At 46.0% G+C, this 16,258-nt stretch overlaps 1 protein-coding gene across 2 annotated transcripts in view; it reads right to left on the bottom strand.

Moving 5' to 3' along the window:
• The window catches only part of DAAM2 (dishevelled associated activator of morphogenesis 2), a 482,413-nt gene that overhangs the window by 335,250 nt on the left and 130,905 nt on the right, over nt 1–16,258 (bottom strand). For both annotated transcript variants that reach the window (XM_030195775.1, XM_030195776.1), the window contains exon 2: nt 12,971–13,173. In XM_030195775.1, coding sequence (XP_030051635.1) covers nt 12,971–13,147 — 177 coding nt within the window. In that variant the 5' untranslated portion in view covers nt 13,148–13,173. The remainder of the gene's footprint in view (nt 1–12,970; nt 13,174–16,258) is intronic.

The following is a 16,258-nucleotide window of genomic DNA, read 5'->3' as shown; positions in this document are numbered from 1 at the left end:
ACTCCTTCTCAGTGTTATCAGTGCAGTGTGCGCTCCTTTGGTAAATCAACTCCTTCTCGGTGTTATCAATCCAGTGTGCACACCTTTGGTAAATCAACGCCTTCTCAGTGTTATCAGTGCAGTGTGCACACCTTTGGTAAATCAACTCCTCGGTGTTATCAGTGCAGTGTGCACACCTTGGTAAATCAACGCCTTCTCAGTGTTATCAGTGCAGTGTGCACACCTTTGGTAAATCAACTCCTTCTTAGTGTTATTAGTGCAGTGTGCATACCTTGGTAAATCAACTTCTCAGTGTTATCAGTGCAGTGTGCACACCTTTGGTAAATCAACACCTTCTCAGTGTTATCAGTGCAGGGTCCACACCTTGGTAAATCAACTTATTAGTGCAGTGTGCACATCTTTGGTAAATCAACTCCTCAGTGTTATCAGTGCAGTGTGCGCTCCTTTCCAGTGTTATTAGTGCTGTATATGGTGTTCTGGTTTATCCAGGTATAATAGCATGAGTTTCATCACTTGACATAAGGTCAGAGGCTCTGTGTTTCTACATTCTGTGTCCTGTGAGGGATGCCACTTCCCCCAGACACAGAATAGGAGGAAAAACTTTAAAGGTTCATCTTCAAAAATCCACTTCCAGTTACATTCATTTGGATACAAAGCCCAAATCCTTGCCGGTTCCCTATCCGTTCTAAAGTCTGCTTAGGTTTAGGATTGCTGTGTGCCACTGAATGTCAACGCTGTCCAACTGAAGTGAAATCTCGCCTCAAGAATGCTCTCAGCACTGCCTCGATTTAGCCACCTAAGTTTTGTGTAGCCTACATAACTTGCCTGCAAAGGATTTAGCAGCTAAGTGGAGGAGGGGCAAGGGAAGTTGAGTCAGGAAAATTTGTCTGGGTCACTCCCAGTGTTAGCCAAATGAACCTATTAAACATGTTCGTCATTGTGAATCAGAACCAAAATGCCTGTTATCTTAACTACGGATACCTTTTAGTACTGGCAGTACCATTCTGGGTGCTCTGGGCTCTGGTGACTTTTCCTCTTTCCCCCGTGGACCACGTACTCTTTCCCAGTGGAGCTGTGTGGTCTCCAGCAGGTTGTGCTCCCCCTCTGTCTCTTCCAGATGTGTCTTCCCTCACAGAGGGCTTGGCCTGGCACAGAGCAGCTCCCGTGGGTCTCCTAATGGAGGAGTGGCCTAGTGGTTAGGGTGGTGGACTTTGGTCCTAAGGAACTGAGTTCAATTCCCAGCACAGGCAGTTCCTTGTGACTCTGGGCAAGTGACTTAACCCTCCATTGCCTGCCGCATTCAGCCTGCCATGAGTGGGAAAGCACGGGGTACAAATGTAACAAAAAATAAATAAAATAAAATAATCACTCAGCGGCAAACAAGGCAACTTTCCCCTGTTCTTCACAGTCCAACTGGTTTTGATTTTGGTCATTATAAAATGCCAGCCTGTGACTAGAGAGGTGTGGTAGCCATGTCAGTCCACTTTTAAAGGTAATCAACAGAAATAAAACAAAATAAAACATGGAAAAGAAAATAAGATGATACCTTTTTTATTGGACATAACTTAATACAGTTCTTGATTAGCTTTCGAAAGGTGTCAAAATATTGAATCATTCTGACTTCAAAGGTCTTACGTTCCTGTATTGTTTTAAAGTTCCCTTCTAAGATTCTTACCATGAAGTCACTGGTACAGTGTTCTGGTTTTGTAAAGTGCTGCCCCACAGGTGTGACACCTTTATTGGTAGATGACAGTATATATAAGTGAAACATCAAAGCATTTCAGTGACAGTCTAACAGGATGGGGGCGGATCGCCTGCGACTAGAAAGCGCAGTTCCCAGAGACCAGAAACGCAGAAACCAGACCTCTCCTCAGAAGAGCCTCCAAACAAGATGCCAAGGTCCTCTTGCTGAGTTTGTGAAACTAAATACCTGCCTTTTTCTTGCTTTTTTTCGTTTTTTCTTCATTCCTTTTTTACAGCAACATCTGCTCCTCAGGCTTTTTTATTTTGTTAGTTGTGGGTCAGCTGAGCGGGGGATATAGCATTATTCTTCTAGATCCTTCCACAGTCTCTTTATTCGGGCAATAAATATGCACATAAAGCGAAACATGTGATCCGAGGAGACTGTGTGTGGCAGCAGGCACTGAACCAGCTTGGCACTCCCACTGCGAGACCACCACATGTAGCCTTCGTGACGAGTCAGCGTGCATGCCAGGCGAAGCAGAACAAGAGGAGAGGGAATGAAAAAGACGGGTGTGAAACAAGGCTGGATGGATGGACAGGTGCCAGCACTTCTCATCTGACTTGGTTGCCAGCGATTTTGCAGATCTGCCTGCCAGGAGTGGAAGGAAATGCCAGAGCAGAACGGGGTAGGAACAGATGGTCTGGGGGTTCAGGGGACTCGCAGGAAGCTTCAGAACGAACTCTCTGAGAGCAGCAAAGACAGCGACGGTCCCTTGCTCAAAAAATGCTCTGGTAGGAACTATTCATCAGAGAATATGAGTTAATACAATATGCAAAAGGGATTACCCAAATTAACCCACACACGAAGGCAAGTCAAAGTCCTTAACAGTGAAAGTGAGAGGAAAAAAATGGAGGAGTAGCCTAATGGTTAGTGCAGCAGGCTTTGAGCTTGGTAGCCTGGGTTCAATTCCCACTGCAGCTCCTTGTGACCTTGGGCAAGTCACTTAACCCTCCATTACCCCAGGTATAAATAAGTACCTGTGTTGCAAAGACCACAGAAAGGTGGTATATCAAGTCCCACTAACAATGCACAATAACAACATTCCATGTAGAACCCCCAAAGAATAGCAAGATTCCAGAATCCCAAGGAGTGGAGAACTAGCCTAGTGGTTAGTGCAGCAGAGTTTGATCTTGGGGAACTGGGCTCAATTCCCACTGCAACTCCTTGTGACCTTGGGCAAGTCACTTAACCCTCCATTGCCCCAGGTGAAAAAACTTTGATTATGAGCACTGTAGGGACAGAGAAAGTATCTGTATATAGTGTGTACAGCACTGCATACATTTAGTAGTGCAATTACTAATAGTAGTAAAAGTGGAGTAGAGGGAAGAGCCCAGTTCAAATCCCAATGCTGTTCCTTGTGACCTTGGGCAAGTCACTTAACCCTCCATTTCCCCAGGTGCAAAAATTTAGATTATGAGCCCTGTAAGGACAGAGAAAGTATGTGTAAAGCACTGCATACGTTTAGTAGTGCAATTACTAGTAGTAGTAAAAGTGGAGTAGAGGGAAGAGCCCAGTTCAAATCCCATTGCTGTTTCTTGTGACCTTGGGCAAGTCACTTAATCCTCCATTGCCCCAGGTGCAAAAACTTAGATTATGAGCACTGTAGGGACAGAGAAGTTATGTCTACAGCACTGCATACATTTAGTAGTGCAATTACTAGTAGTAGTTAAAAAAAAAAACCCTCTTTCCTGCACTATCGTCTCAGGACTCCGGAGCTTTGCCTGTCTCTTGGGCCCTCTACGTAGAACGGGTAGCATTTCAGAAAATGCTACCCTAGAGGACCTGGATTTGAGCTTTCTATCTAAGAGCCTAAATTTGGCTTCCAGAACCTCTCTCCCACATTTTCCTATGTCATTGGTACCCATATGTACCAAGACAGCCGACTCCTCCCCAGCACTATCTAAAATCCTATCTAAGTGACGCATGAGGTCCACCACCTTCGCACCAGGCAAGCAAGTCACCAAGCGTCCACCAGCCACCCAGCTATCTATATGCCTAATGATCGAATCACCAACTACAACAGCTGTCCTAACCTTTCCCTCCTGGGCAGCACTTGAAGACATATCCTCAGTGCGAGAGGATAGTACATCCCCTGGTGGGCAGGTCCTGGCTACAAAAGTACTTCCTACTTCACCAGGGTGATGCTCTCCTTCTAGGAGACCTCCCGCCTCCAAGGTAGCACAGGGGCTACCAGACTGGAGGTGGGACTTCTCTACAACATCCCTGTAGGTCCCCTCTATGTACCTCTCTGTCTCCCTCAGCTCCACCAAGTCTGCTACTCTAGCCTCAAGAGAACGGACAAGTTCTCTGAGAGCTAGGAGCTCTTTGCATCGGGCGCAAACATATGACATCTCACCAACTGGGAGATAATCATGTATGTCACACTCAATGCAAAAGACTGGATAGCACCCCTCTCGCTGGTTCATGAGGACCAGGAGAACAGACAGAGGAAAAAGCAGAGCAGTCTGTCACTCAATGACTGACCACATTTTGGTTATCCATACGGATTTTCTGTGATGTTATTCAGACCTTGCTTGGAGAGATGGGGATTGGAGGCAATGTTTTATTGGGACAGTAGCCATGAAAATATCAACTTATGAGTTTAAGACGACAGAAACATTTTTCACAGCGAAAGGTTATGCGCTTGGATGCTCTGGCTATATTGGTCAGGTCTAGCTTTGAAAGGAGATCAGAAATCCTCATCTGGTACAAAGCAGTCCAGAGTAGATCCTAGAAGGCTGAAGCATCTAGGGCTCTTCTTGCTATGATTAGAGAAAAACAAAAATAAACTGTCTGTAAATCCCCAAGACTGGCTGTGAATCCTCTCGACCTGCCTTGGACCAGGCAGTACATTTCTCACCTTGAACATGTTTTACTTCTGTGCATTGTGGCAAAATACCTAATGAACTCATTACCATGTGCAACCCAAGGGCGTAGCTACGTGGGGTCATGGGGGCAGGGGCCCTGGCCCCCTCTATATCTGACCCCCCCCCCCCCCCCCGCCACCGCCGCCCCAGGTACCTTGTTTGCTGGCAGGGGTCCCCAAACCCCACCAGCTGCCGAAGAGTTTCGACTCTGGCATCTTCGTTATGGGATCTTTTTTTTTTTTGTTACATTTGTACCCCACGCTTTCCCACTCATGGCAGACTCAATGCGGCTTACATGGGACAATGGAGGGTTAAGTGACTTGCCCAGAGTCACAAGGAGCTGCCTGTGCCTGAAGTGGGAATCGAACTCAGTTCCTCAGTTCCCCAGGACCAAAGTCCAACACCCTAACCACTAGGCCACTCCTCCACTGTTGCTACTATTGGAGATTCTACATGGAATGTTGCTATTCCACTAGCAACATTCCATGTAGAAGTCAGCCCTTGCAGATCACCAATGTGGCCGCGCAGGCTTCTGCGAGTCTGACGTCCTGCACGTGCAGGACGTCAGACTCACAGAAACAGAAGCCTGCACAGCCTTCTACATGGAATGTTGCTAGTGGAATATTCCACTAGCAACATTCCATGTAGAATCTCCAATAGTATCTATTTTATTTTTGTTACATTTGTACGCTGTGCTTTCCAACTCATGGCAGGCTCAATGCAGCTTACATGGGGCAATGGAGGGTTAGGTGACTTGCCCAGAGTTACAAGGAGCTGCCTGTGCCTGAAGTGGCAATCAAGCTCAGTTCCTCAGTTCCCCAGGACCAAAGTCCACCACCCTAACCACTAGGCCACTCCTCCACTGTTGCTACTATTGGAGATTCTACATGGAATGTTGCTATTCCACTAGCAACATTCCATGTAGAAGTCAGCCCTTGCAGATCACCAATGTGGCCGCGCAGGCTTCTGCTTCTGTGAGTCTGACGTCCTGCATGTACGTGCAGGACGTCAGACTCACAGAAACAGAAGCCTGTGCAGCCTTCTACATGGAATGTTGCTAGTGGAATAGCAACATTCCATGTAGAATCTCCAATAGTAGCAACATTCCATGTAGAATCTCCAATAGTATCTATTTTATTTTTGTTACATTTGTACGCTGTGCTTTCCAACTCATGGCAGGCTCAATGCAGCTTACATGGGGCAATGAAGGGTTAGGTGACTTGCCCAGAGTCACAAGGTGCTGCCTGTGCCTGAAGTGGGAATCAAGCTCAGTTCCTCAGTTCCCCAGGACCAAAGTCCACCACCCTAACCACTAGGCCACTCCTCCACAGACCACAGGTTGCATCAATACTTTGAAGAAATAAAGTGAAAACACAGAGCCGAGTTTTATAGTGCTGGATATTTAGCAGGAATGGAAAAGAATGAATTTTGCCTGAGTCGATTAAACCAGGGACTGATACGTGTGCACTCTAGTGCACAGTGGTGATAAATGATTTCCAGGAGCTGGCTGTGTCACTTGGCAAAAGGAACCCTACTAGCTGGAGCAGAGAGCCAGACCCGTCTGGATGCCTTCCAGGGATGCTGGTAAGCAGGGCTATGTGCTTCATTGCCTCTGAATCCAAAGCTACGTTACCACTCCACTGAAAAATCCACCACTGCTCAGTTAGAAGCTGGCTTGCACCGAAGGAGGGGAGGGAGAGGGGGAGTAACAGTTCACTTGTTGCTATTGAGCTTAACTCAGCCTCTTCCAGGTCACTGGTCTGCACTGTCTCATTTACAAAATGAACAGGACTAATCCCATTAAACAGTCAATAGTAAGGGGGCCTGTTCTGAGACTGGCAAAGTATGTGTGCTTCAGCTTGGAACCATGGGAGGAAAACGACCTCCAGGGGTCAAGGCCTCAGTCTCGTTGTACTGTACAAATCATGTCTCTTTCCAGTCATATCCTCTGCTAAACTGCTTTCCTTCCACAAAGATCTTGGTTCTTGAAGGGCTGCTTTTTTTTTCTCAGTGAACTTTGGTGTACATCAAAACGTTACGTGACAGCGAGAGAGTTGATTTATGCAGGCCTAATAGCCTCCACCAGGCCTTGGATCTCAAAACCCGTTAGATGCGGAGTATATACTGCATTGCGCAACGTATAAGGAAGACAGATGAATGCCCAAGGCTGGAACCAAATTGGGAACAGTTCTTGGAGAACTCACAGAAAACACAGCACTAGGAAAACACAGCGTTTTGTATCAAAACTGTATTTTATTTATTTATTTATTTATTTATTGCATTTGTATCCCACATTTTCCCACCTTTTTGCGGGCTCAGTGTGGCTTACAATAGGATATGAATAATAGAATTACATTTGTTACAACTTGGTTATGGATTACATTATGCAGAGTTGTGCGAGACATTCGAATATCATTCGGAATATAACAATGGGACATCAACATAGAAACATTGGAAGGAGACAGTGGGACAATGGATTACGGGATGAGGGATCGGAAGTGGATGTATGTTGCATTGATGAACAGTGAGTATGGACTCTATGTGTTTTGGCTCTTTCCGTAAGTTTGTTCAAACAGGTGAGTCTTCAGTAGTTTACGGAAGGAAGCTTGTTCGTTAATCATTCTTAGGTTGCGCGGTAGTGTATTCCAAGACTGCGTGCTCATGTAGGAAAAGGTTGACGCGTGTAGCGTCTTGTATTTCAGGCCCTTGCAAGTAGGGAAGTGGCGGTTGAGGTGTGTTCGGGATGATCTTTTAGCGTTTCTGGGTGGTAGGTCTATTAAATCAGACATGTACGCTGGGGCTTCGCCGTAAATGATCTTATGGACTAGTGTGCAAACTTTAAAAGTAACGCGTTCCTTAAGTGGAAGCCAATGTAATTTCTCTCGTAGTGGTTTTGCCCTTTCATATCTTGGCTTTCCGAAGATGAGCCTGGCTGCTGTGTTCTGGGCTGTTTGAAGTTTCCTCAGTATTTGCTCTTTGCAGCTCCCGTATAGTGAGTTGCAGTAATCCAGGTGGCTGAGGACGAGGGATTGCACTAGGCTGCAGAAGACGAATCTTGGGAAGAATGGTCTTATCCTTTTCAATTTCCACATGCAGTAGAACATCTTCTTGGTTGTGTTGTTTGCGTGGGTTTCGAGTGTTAGGTGGCGGTCGATAGTGACTCCAAGGATTTTTAGCGTTTCTGAGACTGGGAGGTTTAGGGTTGGTGTGTTTATCGCGTTGAATTCATTTGTGTTGTATTGGGAGGTGAGTATCAGGCATTGGGTTTTTTCTGCGTTTAATTTCAGGCGGAATGCATCTGCCCATGTGTTCATGATGTGTACACTTTGATTGATTTCGTTGGAGATTTCTTTGGTGTCTTGTTTGAATGGGATGTATATTGTCACATCATCGGCGTATATATATGGGATTCGTGGTGGCCAGCCATTTATAGCAGAGCAAGCTGATTTTCGGCGAGTTAGGAGCCCAAGCAGAAAGCTTCTGTGAGCAGAAGAGCGTTGGTTAATGAGCGTTCTGCGCACAGATTACTGGCCACACAATGAAGAAAGGGGCTCACCGCAGAAGTTAGCTCGCACAGTACATATGGGCACACAGTGGAGTAAATATTCAGTAAATTCAGCATTTAAAAGATCGCAGAAATATCCCCGGATATTTCCCATGTCCAGGCACTGGTAATAAATATCCAGGCCTAAATATTTACATTCTGGCCACCGGAGCTTATGCAGGCGGCGGCTCCAGCCGAATATCAGTCAGGACCCGCACAAAGGTGTCCTCTGGTGTTCTCTGCTCCTCCTTCAGAACAAGAAGAAGACCCCCTCCGATCTTCCCTCCCACCCCCCCTGATGAGCATTTTTGCAAAGCAGCCACCAAGAACTTACGTAGGCCCGGGGAGGCCTATCATGAGTTGTGGGGGGGGGGGTTCCTACAAACTTGGGAGATAGGAGGGGAGATCTTGCTCATTGGGGGGTGGAAGGGAGGATTGAAGCAGGTCTGAACCTTGTTCCAGGGAGGTGGGAAGGAAGGGACTGGCACGACTTCAAGCCAGGACCCGGAAGTAACCCAGGCACCAGCTGATATTCAGACCAGTACTCGGTTAACTCTGCACATAAAGTTAAGACCGCCTTTTTCTGTTCTAATTTTATGTGGTTGCGCATCCAGGCAGTGGACTGAAAATTACCATAACCAGGTAAGTTTCCGCTCTGTCCTAACTCCAGCCCTGGACTGCCCACAATCTAGCTGGTTTTGGCATGGGTGGTATTAAGTACTGCTGAATATCCAGAAAACCCCAGACAGGCAATTTAAATGGTCAGGAACCTCTATTGATGTTTAAATCATTTTAAATATTAGGCCCTGTATATTAAAGTGAATGGTAATAAGGCCATTAAACATCCCTCTATAATACATAGAAGTAAATAGGAGATTTTTTTAATTCAAATAATTTTCATTCAGGTCAAGCCTCGGGAATCAAATCTCAGAAAAATACAAATCATGAAAAACACAGTCATTTCTTAATTGAACCAAGAATATGATCCTAATCCTATATAATAATTCTCACCTCCAACGTTCTATGCCTGGGACCATGCCACGCTCTGAGGTGGTCTGGTAGGCTGTGTAGATCAGGCTGACATCATCACAGCCATTATGATGTCAACTTCAGAACCCGGGAGGGAAAAAAAAAACAAGCCTCACAGCTGATCCATGTCCAGAGGAGGGTCGCTGGACATGGGTGGCTGGAGGGGGGGCAGGGGAGAGAGGAGGGTCGCTGGACATGGGTGGCTGGAGGGGGGGCAGGGGAGAGAGGAGGGTCACTGGACATGGGTGGCTGCAGGGGGAGAGGAGGGTCGCTGGACATGGGTGGCTGCAGGGGAGCTGAGGAAAACCTTGCTAGCGCCCGTTTCATTTGTATCAGAAACGGGCCTTTTTTACTAGTTATTAAATAAAACATCCCCGTCTGTTAATAAATATATTTAAAAAAAAAACATCCCCCACCCTCCTTCTGCACATTATATACAGAAACCAACATGTCCTCCAGCAGTAATGCTTAACCCTTAAATAGCGTAACACAACTGTTAAAAAAAGTGTTTGCTACAACAACCCACAGAGTTTAGCGTTTCCTCATTGCCACGTGCTATAGACCATCCGACAAGCAAAATACCCCCATTACTAACCTCATATCTTCCCCCACGTCCTGAAGAATGAATATTAGGATGGCCAGTGGCCTGGACTTATGACCTCGAGCCAGTGGTGTAGCTACAGGTGGGCCTGGGTGGGCCAGGGCCCACCCACTTTGGACTCAGGCCCACCCAAAATTGTGACACTCTTGCTGTGGCTGATGGGGATCCCCAAACCTTGCCAGCTGAAAATTTTCTCTCCTTGGGCAGCCAGCGCTCTTCCAAATGGCAGCCAGCAACACTTGCCTTGAGCTGACGCTAAGACCGGCCCTTCTGCACATGCTCAGTTTTCACACATGCAAAAGCACTGAGCATACACGGCCTGCCGGCAACAGCATCAGTTTGAGGCAAGCAGTGGCACGGCACCCCCCCAGCGGCAAAACGATGGACACCTCCCCTGGCAAAACGACACCCCCCCCCGGGTGCATCTTTACCTGCTGGGGGGGGGGGGGGGTGCTGCGCGCCTGTCGACTTCGCTCATTCCCTGCTCCCTCTGCCCCGGAACAGGAAGTAACCCGTTCCGGGGCATAGGGAGCAGGGAACAAGCATTGCCAACAGACACGTGGCACCCCCCCCAGTGGCGTGCACCCGGGGTGGACCGCCCCCCCCCCCCCTTTGGTACGCCACTGGAGGCAAGTGCTGCCGGCTGCCGTTTGGAAGAGTGCTGGCTGCTCGAGGAGGAGGAGGAAATCTTCAGCTGGCAGGGTTTGGGGATCCCTGCAGCTCAGGGTTTTGGGCAGGGAGGGGTGGAGAGAGGAGCAAACCGGAGGGGGGACCGGGGTGGGGGGGGGGCGGTGAATTCCATGCCTGCCCAACTTGGGCTCTGTCCCACCCAAAACTGGCCATCTAGCTACGCCCCTGCCTCGAGCCATCCCTATTATCATATAACGATAAGAAAACTTCCCTCCCCTTCCCCCTCTCATCCAGGCAGACAGTCCTCTAATACATTTCTTACTATTTGGGTTTATGTCCTACTTCGAAAACTATTCAACACTATGCTATGTGCCCTATGAAATAAAAGTTGTAACGGTCCCAAACCATCAAGAATGCTTTTTGACTCCTAGGCACTTTATTTACACCTTGAACCTCCCACATCATCAATGAATTAAATTTACTTCTCCAATACCAGCAAGTGGGGGGGGGGGGGAGGGGGGAGGTCTCCAACAACCAATGATGAAGAATGCACTTCTTTCCCACTATATACGCTTTACTCAATAGTAATCTAGGGCCTCTACCTTGAATCCCATAAGCCTCTGTTTTATTAAGCACCACCTCTTTCCAAGAGCATGGTATTCGGCAACCTAGTAAGTGCCCTGAAGCCAGTATGCCACCACACAGCTTTCAGTTGGGGGATCCTGAGTCAGGATTCAACCGATATAAACCTACACCAATCTCCTAAGCTCCCTAGCGCCCCCCTCCCTCCGCTATATAAGTACAGTGATACCTCGGTTTTCGTCGATAATCCGTCCGAAAACAATCAGCGGAATCCGAAACCGACGAAAACCGAGGCAATTATTTCCATACGAATCAACACTGGAAAGCAATGGATTTGTTTGGCTAGACGCGCGGGGTGATGCTCACACAACGAGAAACAATGCCGCACGGAGCAGGAGAACGCATGGGTTGCCCTTTGTGTTCGCAAAAATTTAGCAGCGAGGTCACGTGGGCACGCCGACGAAATCCGAGACAAATGTTTTCGCTGAAAAAAAAATCGACGAAACCCGAAACCGACAATAACCGAAGTCAACGAAAATCGAGGTACCTACTGTACTAAAAACACACTGGTATAATAATGTCTGAGCCATTTGTAATGAGCCGCTCATGTGACTTTTATGACATCTGAAAATATGGAACTATATCCGGCAAACTACAAATTGGAGAACAGAGTTTTTATTTAAAGCTTTTTAATACCGTGTTTCCCCGAAAATAAGACACTGTCTTATATTAAATTTTGCTCCCCAAGACCTGCTAGGTCTTATTTTCAGAGGAGGCCTTATTTTTCGGGGAAACATCGGGGTCACCCCCCCACCCGAGATCGGCGGCTCCCCCCACCCTCAGTCACTCCCGGAACTAACCTCTTAAACGTTTCCTTTCACCATTCATCTTCGCACTCGCTGCAAGCAGCAGGGCAGGCCACTCCTTCCTTCCGTGTCCCGCCCTCGCCTGACGTAACGTAACGTCAGGCGAGGGCGGGACACGGAAGGAAGGAGTGGCCAGCCCTGCTGCTTGCGGCGAGTGCGAAGGTGAAAGGAAGCGGTTAAGAGGTTAGTTCCGGGAGCGACTGAGGGCGGGGGGAGCCGCCGATCGAGGGGGGGAGCCAGCGATCTCGGGCGGGGGGGTGACCCCGATGTTTCCCCGAAAAATAAGGCCTCCCCTGCTAGGTCTTATTTTCGGGGGAGGCCTTATATTTTCAAATTGCAGCAAGACCTCTACTAGGTCTTACTTTCGGAGGATGTCCTATTTTCGGGGAAACACGGTAGTATGATGGACTTTAAAATACAGTATAACAGAGAGAGGGAGCGAAGCACAAAAAAGGCCAAGAAAGAAAACCAAAATCACCAAGGGCCTTCAAAAAAAGGGCAATAAAGTCTTTAATTGTAAACGTTGATGAAGCAATACTCAAATGGACCCGACACGGTCCGTGTTTCGGCGCCAAGCGCCTGCATCAGGGGTCGCGAGAAATAGTTGACCACATGCGGTAGTATTGTGAAAACAATACAATGTTTTGAAGCAGTGTACTGCAGTGTCGTGTGGTCCCCTTAACACAAAATTGATTGATATACTGATTAAAACACGCGCAGTCCTTCAGTCCAGAACTCAATCAGTATATCGATCAATTTTGTGTTAAGGGGACCACACGACACTGCAGCACACTGCTTCAAAACATTGTATTGTTTTCACAATACTACCGCTTGTGGTCAACTATTTCTCGCGACCCCTGATGCAGGCGCTTGGCGCCGAAACACGGACCGTGTCGGGTCCATTTGAGTATTGCATCATCAACGTTTACAATTAAAGACTTTATTCCCCTTTTCTTGAAGACCCTTGCTGCTTTTTGTTTTGTTTCTGGACTTTAAAATACCTCATTTTCAATGCATCATGTTCCTGAATACACACACACACACATACCACCGCCCCCACCCCAAGAAAGAATGGTCCAGTGGTAAGAAGAGCAGCCAAGGACTCACCACAAGCTCAGAGAATCTGGCATTGAGCTCCTCTGCCGGCGGGATGGGGACAGAGAACTCCAGGAACTGGAGAGGATTATTGTCCTTGAGGTTGATTTCAGGGGGTTCACTTCCCCCAAAGCAGCACAGAAACCCCAAAGCATGACGAGACCTTTTCCGGGGAGCCATGGTCATCATCCGAGCTGCTATCTACTGATCATGGTCTGCAGAGAAACAAGAGAGAGACCAATAATTAATCCTAGGCAGAGAAAGCAATTTACTGACATGCCGCGTTTCTGTCCATCTCAAAGCTGGTCATTTTTACTCGCAAGTGAGCACTTGTGCATGTACATGACCCCTTACAAAATACCAAACAGCATAAAAGCATGCGTCTTGTTTGCATGGTGTAGACGTCTACACACGGGTAGAGCTTATATCAATGTTTATAACATGTAAACTATAATTTACGCCTGTTCTTGCTACCATCCGGACATGGCTATTTCCACCAGCCACATGACTGCTATAAATGATCACACCTTAAATCAAGGTATGTTCCCAGCCACGTACACTAATATTTTACAAAGAAAAATAGGTAAATGGGTTTGAAATAGGCACATTTTTTACACCTTAAACTAGACTCCTGGTTATAAAATTTCTGTCTTCATGTCTAAGACAGCATGACAGAGACTCAAGCCAAAACTGTCGACTAACGAAGATCAGAAAGCACTTGAATTCTGTAACCACCAAAGTCAAGCTCCCAGAAAAAAAAAACCCTTGGCGATCTTCACCCCAGAACACTGCCAAATGTAAAAATGGAGAAATTAATACTTAATTAGGGTCCACTCTACCAGGCACCTAGTGATACTCACAGATAACCTCAGGGCAACACAGAGTGGAGGAGTGGCCTAGTGGTTAGGGTGGTGGACTTTGGTCTGGGAAACTGAGGAACTGAGTTCAATTCCCACTTCAGGCACAGGCAGCTCCTTGTGACTCTGGGCAAGTCACTTAACCCTCCATTGCCCCATGTAAGCCGCATTGAGCCTGCCATGAGTGGGAAAGCGTGGGGTACAAATGTAACAAAAATAAAACAGATACTATTGGAGATTCTACATGGAATGTTGCTACTATTGGAGATTCTACATGGAATGTTGCTATTCCACTAGCAACATTCCATGTAGAAGGCTGCGCAGGCTTCTGTTTCTGTGAGTCTGACGTCCTGCACGTACGTGCAGGATGTCAGACTCAGACTCACAGAAGCAGAAGCCTGCGCGGCCACATTGGTGATCTGCAAGGGCCGACTTCTACATGGAATGTTGCTAGTGGGACTCTGGGCAAGTCACTTAACCCTCCATTGCCCCATGTAAGCCACATTGAGCCTTGCCATGAGTGGGAAAGCACGGGGTACAAGTATAACAAAATAAATAAAAACATAAATGTTGTTGTACCCGTAAAAGGTTTATAGAATTAACCTTAGCACCTTTAGTAAAGAACTTTGCAATGTCCTGCAGTTGGTTTTATCTCCTTGCATTACACTGGTTTCCTCCAGTCATCGTCATTGGTTTTTTTCACCATATTATCTAGATAGGCATTTCCTGCCTCCCTTTAGTATCTTAGTTTTTGTTTAATTTGAAATACTTAATTGTTCTTAAATAGTCTGTCTGTACTATTGATATTTTATATTAAGATATTATATTGAATTGTAATCTAGGTATGTCTTTTTCATTCCCCTGATTTTGCTTGTTTCATTAATGTAAACCGCTTGGATATTTTTTGGCACAGGGTATGTGAAATAAACCAAACCGTGAACTACACACAGAAAAAGAGAAAAGGCTAAAGTGGGGCTGAGGGGAGATATGATAGAGGTCTATAAAATAATGAGTGCAGTGGAACAGGTAGATGTGAATCGCTTGTTTACTCTTCCCAAAAATTCTAGGTGTAGGGGACATGCCGAATCAGAGAAAATATTTCTTCACTCAACGTGTAATTTGTTGGAATGTAATTGTATTTTACATGCATTGCCTGTCACCTATTATTTCTCTGTGATTACTCTGTGACCTCTGATGTGAATTACTTAGAGAGGTCACATAGCTATGTAACTTCCTGTGGGGGTTAGACACAGCACATGCAGCACATGGAGCACATGGAGCTCATGATCTCTCCTAACCTGAGAGGATCTATGGTGGTGTGAGCATCCATTACCATCTAAGCACATGGAAGGAGCTGATAATACAAATGTATAGTAATATGTATATATAAGCCTGTCTGATTATAATCTAACTACAAACTGTGAGTAAACAGATGTTTTGTTACTTCAACTTTAAAGTGACTCAGCAGTGAATTATTCAGGGGTGAATGAGAGAGAGATGAAGAAAGAAATTAACATTTCTAAAGCTGAAGCTGTGTGTACTAAAATCTGCTAATTATTTACTACAAATAATCCAACAAAAGGGTTATGGGCCCAGGGCCAGGAATTGAAAAAGAAGAGAAATATTACCAGGCAGAAAAAAAGGCCACATTTTTCTCTTAAGTTTTAAAGGAAAGATTCAGTCTGTCTCTCTCTCCCCCCACACAGCAGACAGAAGGCTAAGAAAATGGCTGAGGGAAGAAATTCACCATTTTTCTATTCTCTCAAGGTGCCTAAATTAACTGAGTTTAATTATCGGCAGTGGGAACTAAGATTCATATGTCTCCTTCGAGCAAAAAGATTAAATATATGCTTAGACCAAGACAGAACAGCTGAAAATATGGCTGAATGGGACAATGCAAACTATTATGTGAAGTGCATGCTTTTGGAAGCTCTCTCAGAGAAACAAGCCATATTAGTGGAGGGAAAAGATACACCAAAGGACATTTTATATAAACTGAGAACTATGTATGCAACTACATATGCAAAGCAGCAACCAATTTGGCTGGCAGAGTTGAATGAAACCAAATTAAGGGATAAAAGTAAATGTAATGATCACATTATGTATCTTATGTCTTCATTTCAAAAGCTAGAACTTTCTGGAATTCCCATGTGTGATGCATTGAAAAGAGCATTTCTTTTTACCTCACTATCAAAGAAGTTTGATGTTTTTAGGTCTGTAAATGAGGCCATTGAAGGGCAATCTTTTGAACAGGCAACATCAAAACTAAGGCAGGAATGCATAATAAATGATTCTGAGGAGATGTGTTCTCAAAGTCAGTCAGAGAGAAATGAAACAAATTTCTTGGCAAAGAACAGAGGAAGGCGGAGCTATGGGAAAACTCCACCCAAGGGCAAGCTGATTTGCTACTCATGTGGAAAGGAGGGACATGTATCTAAATGGT

Source organism: Microcaecilia unicolor, chromosome 3, assembly GCF_901765095.1.
Source record: "Microcaecilia unicolor chromosome 3, aMicUni1.1, whole genome shotgun sequence".
Classification (NCBI taxonomy): domain Eukaryota; kingdom Metazoa; phylum Chordata; class Amphibia; order Gymnophiona; family Siphonopidae; genus Microcaecilia; species Microcaecilia unicolor.
Note: the sequence above shows the minus strand (reverse complement) of the source record. Positions and strands in the feature narration are given on the sequence as shown.